At 37.2% G+C, this 8469-nt stretch overlaps 1 protein-coding gene across 1 annotated transcript; it reads left to right on the top strand.

Annotated features, from left to right (window-relative positions):
* Positions 1 to 2588: 2588 nt before the first annotated feature.
* Positions 2589 to 4439, top strand: LOC149247177 (uncharacterized). The gene has a single exon (XM_089443517.1). It carries the CDS (start codon positions 2589 to 2591, stop codon positions 4437 to 4439), a length of 1851 nt encoding a protein of 616 aa, XP_089299643.1.
* Positions 4440 to 8469: the final 4030 nt, after the last annotated feature.

Below are 8469 nucleotides of genomic sequence, written 5' to 3'. Positions count from 1 at the left end.
TCTTTGCATAAAGATGGGCATATTTGAATAAGGTTTTCCAACAATAACTCACACAAATAACTATATGATAGATGATATCACCTTTGAAAATGGCCTCCCATGGGAACACCATGGAGTTTAGATTAAAAATTTTCCACGTCAAACTTTTCTAAACATCTCAATAATACATCGTTGTAAGTTTTTCTATACAGAACTCCATCAATCAATTTATAGCAAGTAGGCTTCAACCTAAGAGCTCTTATGTTTCAAACCTCTAGGTAATGCAGGGCATTTCCATGGGTGAGATAGTACTTAATCTCGTAATACAAATAATTTTTAATAATGGGAATGTAAGATATTTTCGTTTCTATCATATTTACATCATTTTCTCATCCTCCCTCTTCTTTCCCTGCGAATCCCTAGAATTAGTAGTGAGTTTACATATCCCTTGTCCTCTCACAATATTAGTGATTTTGATACCAGGATCATAACCTCAAAGGGTAGTCACTCAATAGGATCTTTGATCCCCCAAATCCTTTCATACCAACAACGTTATAACAAAAGGATGTGACACAATAACTTTTGTTTAAGACTTAAGGAGATATGGTATGAAATGTTTGACTACTTTAAATACTGCAAAATATTGATTGTCTACTTTTGGGTAATTTAAATATAATCCCTCTAATCTAGAACTCATAACTGAAATAGGAACTTAATTTACCTCTTGATTTCTCTTAATGAGAACAACCAAATAAGATGAATCAAATGCAAAGGTATATAAGATGATTTCCTTGTCAAAGTTTAGACTCGTCATAGCACGATCTTCAACTATCGCTTCTTCAATTTCATTATAATATTCTTCCTCATTTTTTCACATTTTAAAATTCTCTCGTTTTTCCTTAGGTCTTGAAGAGGCTTGAAAATATTAGCAAAGCTTAGAAAAAATCTTCATATGAAATTGATCTTGCCAAGGAAGGACTACATGGAATTCTATTTTTTTTTAACATGCGAGTTGAGAAATGTGTCAAGTTATTTTAGTTTGAATCATAATTTTTAGACATAGAGACAATAACCTTGAGCAACCTTACTTCTATTATTTCGAGTATAAGTTTCGTGAGATTTAGGGACACTCTATATCATTGGAATCATTCAAATATATATTGATGATGATGAATATGATCACTTCTTTTGAAAAAATCGTTACACCATCCAAGTATAACTCTACTAACTTTTTAATCAATCCAAATAATGATATGTCCATTCTCTTTGGAAGGTAGCTTTTGCATTAGCGAAACTGAATGGCATCCTACAATAAGACTATGTTTCCCACTTAGTTTGAAAAATTATTTTAGCTTGACCAGAACATAAATAAAAATTTGGTTGTAATTAGAAAATACATCCATTAAAAAAGTAAAGTATCTCTAATACTAATATACATTAAAGTATATATTATACTATTTCATAATTAATAATATGTTCACAACTATAATCCTAGTACATAATAGTTTGTTTGACAAACATGTAAATGAGTTATATAAAATGTTATGAGGTTAGTAATTTGATCATCTGATTAAACCTCATGTTACGTCACTTGAATATACCTCAAATAAAAAGTACACAAATCACACATATAAATCTATCTATACTGAAAACTAAACTTATCCATCTATATTTAAAACAAACAAAATTATTATATTAAGAAAAACACATTTATAATCTCCCATTTTCTATCCTTGTTTTTATACCTGCACATTTACATCTTAAATGATTTTTTATTTAAATCTGTATACTCTTCCTTATTCTATCATTCCTTATATACATATTTATTTAAACATTTCGCATTTTGGAAATTTAGATACACATAACTTCTCATTCCAAAACTATTTTTTCCAAACCTGTATACACATGAAAACTCACTTCATTTAATAATTTATGCATTCACAAAAGACATCCACGTGTTTATAAACCTTTAAAACGCATAATCACGTGTTTATAGATGAATTGAATAGTCACTTAGTAGGATCTTTGATCCCCAAATCCTTTCGTACCAACAAATTTAGTACCAACAAAGTTATAACAGAAGGATGTGACAAAATAACTTTTGTTTGAGACTCAGAGAGATATGGTATGAAATTTTTGACTACTTCAAATACTGCAAAATATTGGTGGTCTACTTTTGAGTAATTTAAATAATCCCTCTTGGGCAACCAGAAAGGACACAAAAATCAGCAACATCTCACTAATTGGGAAACCAAGAAAAAGCGTACTATTTCAATGGAAACATCCAAGAATAGAAAAGAGGGAAACATCTGAAAAACTAGGAAAAAGGAAACATCTAAAATATATTGACTTTATCTAATTATGCAGTTTGATTTTACCTTTTGTAATAAAGAGAATGATGGCATTGTTTATAAAATGTTCATCTCTTCTTCATAATAAAGTGAGTGGTATTGTTTACAGACCTATGCTATTCCAGTGTTTGTGTCTACAGTCTGTTCTGTGATTCTCTGTTTTTTTTTAATTTTCAGATCTGCAAGTAGATCAATTGGTATCAGAGCTCTTGATCTTGGAAGGGTCATACATTTCACTCCATTCAGTGGATGAAAATCATGCCGCCCCGTCAAGAGCGTCAAGAGCCCTCCCATGCAGACTCGCCAGTGAATGATTTAGCTAGGGCTCTTCAAGAGCTAATTACGCTGCAACAACAACAACGCCCTCCAGGGCAAATGCAGCTTGATACACGCTTTCAACTGCCCAAATTCTCAGGGCAAATGAATGGTGAGACTGTTGATTCTTGGATCCGCAGCCTCTCCAACTATTTTAGAACCTGTCCAACAATGGACGAGGAGATGAAACTTCAGATCGCCAGTCTACAATTGGAAGGCCTAGCACAAACATGGTGGGATACTCATCTTGAGAATATGTCCTTGGTTGTGGAACTTGGAGAACAAGCCGAGACCAAATCGACGCCTATCACATCTTGGAATCTCTTTTGCGAGGCCTTACGTGAACGCTTCTATCCTCCAGGGTATATACAAAATCTCATTGCCAAATGGTTGCAGCTTCGACAACTACCCAATCAATCAGTGCAAGCCTACATTGATGTCTTCTGCAAGTTGCGCATTCAACTCCATATATCCGATCCAGAAGAGGTACTAATTATCAAATTTAATTCTGGTTTGCTAATGCTTCTTCGTCGTGAAGTTGAGTTGTTTGATAGTGCTTCATTAGACAAGTCCTTTATTCGGGCCCTGGTGGTGGAACGCAAAGTGGGTACTCAAATCCGATATCCTCAAGCCAGAAATGGTCCATCTTCCTTTTATTCTTCTAATGTCGCCTCTGCCTCATCCCCCCCACCTCACCGCACCCCTTGGTGCACATTTCACAAGACCAACTCACATGCTTCTGCAGATTGTCGAGTATTGAAAAATCTCCGCCCCCAGAAAACTCTTTTTACAGAGGTCGAAAAACCAAAGGCCACTACCCCACTTCCAGCTGTTTCTCTCAAAAATCCGACAGAAGTGGACCCCTCTCTCATCCTCATGACTGCTAATGCAACAAACACCTCTATTACGCCTTTGTTTACCCATAATTGTCAAATCAAACATGAGTTGGCCATGCTTATTCTTGACAATGGGAGTCAAAAGAATCTTGTGTCACAAGACTTAGTTGAACGCCTTTTCCTTCCCACCACTCCTCACCCCCACCCGTATCAGCTCGGTTGGGTCAGAAAGGACGGTCCTCGTCTTACCATCTCACAATGTTGTGCTGTCACCTTCGCTATTGGACCTTTTCGTGATACTGTGGTATGTGATGTTTCTCCTCTAGATTGTGCTGATTTATTGCTAGGAATTCCATACCAAGAGGCTCGACATGTTGTTTATCATGCTACAGATCACCAATACCACTTGCAGCACGATGGGCGCACCTATGTGCTCACATCCTCAGCTAGCACATCAACCCAACCTTCCATTGGCAAAGCTCCCATTATGAGAGTCAATTTAAACCAAGATGTTTCTTTGTGCTTGGTTCGCCCTGTCAAGCCAGACAACCTCACCAATCCAGTCTCTCCTTCAATGGCTCCTCTACTCCATGAATTTGCAGATGTCTTCACCCAACCCACAGGGCTGCCTCCAGCACGCTCTGTTGAACACCACATTGATCTTATTCCTGGCGCTTCCTTACCCAATGCCCCATCTTATCGCCTTGCTCCTCGAGAGGCAACTGAGATAGAACGCCAAATTGAAGAATTGTTGACATCCGGTCATATTCAGACGTCATCCTCACCATGTGCATCTCCAGCTTTTATTATTCCCAAAAAAGATGCTTCTGAATGGCACCTCGTGACAGACTATCGAGCCCTTAATAAAGCCACTGTTAAAAACCGCTACCCCTTCCCCGCATTGAGGATTTGTTGGACCATTTACACGGGGCTTGTTTCTTCACAAAGATGGATTTAACTGCAGGCTACCATCAAGTTCGCATGCATGCAGCCGACACATGGAAAACTGCTTTTAAAACAAAGTTTGGTCTATTTGAATGGTTGGTCATGCCATTTGGACTAACCAACGCACCGGCCACCTTTATGAGATTCATTAATGATGTTTTCAGGGCACATTTGGGTAAGTTTGTGGTCATCTACCTTGATGACATTTTAGTATTTAGTAAATCTTGGGAAGACCATCTTCAGCATGTTTGCACCATACTTGAGTTATTGCGAGCACATCACCTTCAGGTCAAAGAAAAGAAATCCTATTTTGGACAAACATCAGTTCAATATTTGGGATTTATTATTGACAACAAAGGGGTTCGCCCAGATCCCTCTCGTGTACAAGCCTTGGCGCAATGGCCAGCCCCTTCCAATGCACATGACCTCAAGAGCTTCATGGGAGGTATTAATTTCTACAGAAAGTTTGTCTCTCATTTTTCACAGTTGGCTCGCCCTTTGCACCAGTTGTCTCATCAAGCAAAGTTTATTTGGGATGCCGAATCTGAGCAACATTTTGCTCAACTCAAGAGTGCCTTATGCTCTGCTCCTGTTCTTCGCTTGCCAGATATGAATCAACCATTTGAGATGGAAACTGATGCCTCTCAATTCGCCATTGGAGCTGTTCTTAAACAGGGAGGCCACCCTGTGGCATACCATTCTGAGGCACTTGCGGATGCTAAGCTCATGTACAGCACCTATGACAAGGAATTCTACAGTTTAGTGCAAGCTTTGAAGCAATGGCGCCATTACATTCTTGGCAAAGAGACCATCCTCCATACAGATCATCATCCGCTAATCTTCATCAACTCACAACGAAAGATTCAAGAGCAACGCCATTTAAAGTGGGCTTCTTACATTCAACAATTCCATCTGGTGATTAAATACAAGAAGGGGACAAGTAATAAGATGGTTGATTTGTTAAGTCGACCACCTGCTCAGGTCCTACACATTCTAGAGGTGCGTTGTGCTGCATATGATGCTTGGAAAGATATGTGTGCAACAGATCCGGTCTTTGGTGAGATATGGAAAGCTTTGCAACACCCTATAGTCATCAACCAAACTCCCTTTCTTGATTATACCATTTGTGATGGTTGGTTGTATAAATTGAACCAACTATGTGTGCCACAATCTGATGATCGTCTCATTCTCATCCGTGAAGCACATGCCTCTTCATGCGGAGGGCATTTTGGCACAGCCAAGACCATTCTCAATCTTCATCGCCACTTCTATTGGCCTGCCTTACCAAAGCAAATGGAAAAATTCATTAGTGCATGTTCTCTTTGTTCACAAAGCAAGCCCTCAAATCGTAAGCATGGCTTGTATCAGCCATTACCAATTCCCTCTCGTCCTTGGGAATCCATTTCCATGGACTTTTTAAGTGGCCTTCCTACTACTTTTCGTAAACATGATGCTATCTGGGTAGTGGTATGTTGTTTCTCCAAGATGGCTATATTTCTTCCTTGTCATAAGACTACTTCTGCTGCTCAAACTGCGGATCTCTTCTTCCATCATGTGTGGCCACACTTTGGTTTGCCAAGTAGCATTATTTCAGATCATGATTGTCACTTTCTCAGTACCTTTTGGCGTACTCTTTGGTCTTTGTTGGGTTGCCAACTTCGTTTCTCCACTTCCTTCCACCCACAAACAGATGGACAAACCGAAGTTGTCAATCGTACTTTGGTTCACTCACTTCGCAGCTACTTTTCCAAAAACAAACAGTGGGATACATATTTGCACATCATTCAACATAGTTACAATCGAGCAACACACTCCTCAACTGGTTTCTCACCTTTTGAGGTTTGCTTTGGGTTTCAACCAAGTGCACCCTCTGAGATGCCATTGACAATCACCCCTTCTGGGTCTGCACATCAACAACAGGAACAAAAATCAACTCATCATTTTATACACTCCATTTCTCAGCGTCAAGCTCAAGTAACTGCTACTTTGCAAGCAGCCCAAGATCGTGCCAAACAGAGACATGACAAGCAGCGAACATACTTGTCTTTTCAACCTGGAGATCGTGTGTGGCTCTTGTTGGACAAGCAACGCTTCAAGGGCCAGCATCATAAGTTGCACCCTTTGAGATATGGCCCATATACTATTCTGGAATGCATTGGCGAAAATGCATATCGCTTGGACTTGCCTTCCCAGCTTGGCATCCACGATGTTCTTAATGTTAATAATCTCAAATTATTTGAACCACCTCTCCTTGAGGAATCTGTTACAATTCATTATCCGGTTGATAATATTCTAGATTTTCAGCCTCCTCTACTCAAAGATACAATTCTGGACTTCAAGAAACAGGATACACGACATCAGCCATACTTCTCATATTTGGTTGGTCGGAAGGGACACACACCAGCACAGGCAAAATGGATCAATGCAGAAACATTGCAACGCAATTTCCCTCAGTTGGTGGAGGAAGCCGGGACGCTTCCTGATCTAAACAGGGAGGAATTGGGCAACCAGAAAGGACACAAAAATCAGCAACATCTCACTAATTGGGCAACCAAGAAAAAGCGTACTATTTCATTGGAAACATCCAAGAATAGAAAAGAGGGAAACATCTGAAAAACTAGGAAAAAGGAAACATCTAAAATATATTGACTTTATCTAATTATGCAGTTTGATTTTATCTTTTGTAATAAAGAGAATGATGGCATTGTTTATAAAATGCTCATCTCTTCTTCATAATAAAGTGAGTGGTATTGTTTACAGACCTGTGTTATTCCAGTGTTTGTGTCTACAGTATGTTCTGTGATTCTCTGTTTTTTTTTTAATTTTCAGATTTGCAAGTAGATCACCTATAATCTAGATCTCGAACTTAATTTTCCTCTTGATTTCTCTTAATCAGAACAACAACATAAGATGAATCGAATGCAAAGGTATGTAATATGATTTCCTTGTCAACATTTAGACTCGTCATTGCATGATCTATCGCTTCTTTAATTTCATATAATATTCTTCCTCCTTTTTGTCACATTTAAAAATTCTCTCATTTTTCATCCGGCCTTGAAGAGGGTCATTTTTCATCCGGCCTGAAGAGGGTTGTAAATATTAGCAAAGCTTGGAACAAATCTTCGTATGAAATTGATCTTTGCCTAGGAAGGACTACATGGAATTCTGATTTTTTTAAACAAGTGAGTTAAGATATGTCTCAAGTTATTTTAGTTTGAATCATAATTTTTAGACATAGAGGCAATAATCTTGAGCAGCCTTACTTCTATTATTTCGAGTATAGGTTTATTTAGGGACACTCTGTGTCTTCGGCATCATTCAAATATATATTGAAGATGATGAATATGTTCACTTCTTCTTTTGAAAAAATGGTTATATCATCTAAGTGTAGTTCTACTAATTTTTTAATCAATCCACATGATGCTATGTCCATTTTATTTGGAAGGTTTTTTGAGCGAAACTAAATAGCATCCTACAATAAGATTATGTTTCCTACTTGGTTTGAAAAGTTATTTTAGCTTTATTAGAACCTAAACAAGAACTTGATTGTATTTGGAAAATCCATTAATTAAAGAAAATAAAATAAAATAATGTATCTATCTTCTTAATATACATTGAAGTATATATTATAATATTTCATAATTAATAATGCGTCACTACTACATAAAGAGGGGTTTTAAGGTAATTTTTGGGTAAATTGTCTTAACTTGAGACAAAAAAAACTTGTCTATTGTCTTAAATATTGTCTTTAAGCAGGTGTCTCAAAAATTATTGTCTTAAAGATTTGTCTCTATAAAGACAATATATAACACAAGAATTATTGTCTCTTAGGAGACAATTTCATTTTTGTCTTTTGAAAGACAATAATTTGGATTAGAAACATATTGTCTTTATAGAGACAATATGTCTTTAATCTTAACTATTGTCTCTCTAGAGACAATAAAAATTTATATTTAAAGACAATACAATATCACTTATGTCTCGTTAGAGACAATATAAAATAAGGAATCTAGAAAAATAAATCAATATAAAAATATTTAATT

This window comes from Pinus tabuliformis, chromosome 7, assembly GCF_031772625.1.
Source record: "Pinus tabuliformis cultivar Carrire ecotype Pingquan chromosome 7, CPIR1, whole genome shotgun sequence".
Taxonomy (NCBI): domain Eukaryota; kingdom Viridiplantae; phylum Streptophyta; class Pinopsida; order Pinales; family Pinaceae; genus Pinus; species Pinus tabuliformis.
Note: the sequence above shows the minus strand (reverse complement) of the source record. Positions and strands in the feature narration are given on the sequence as shown.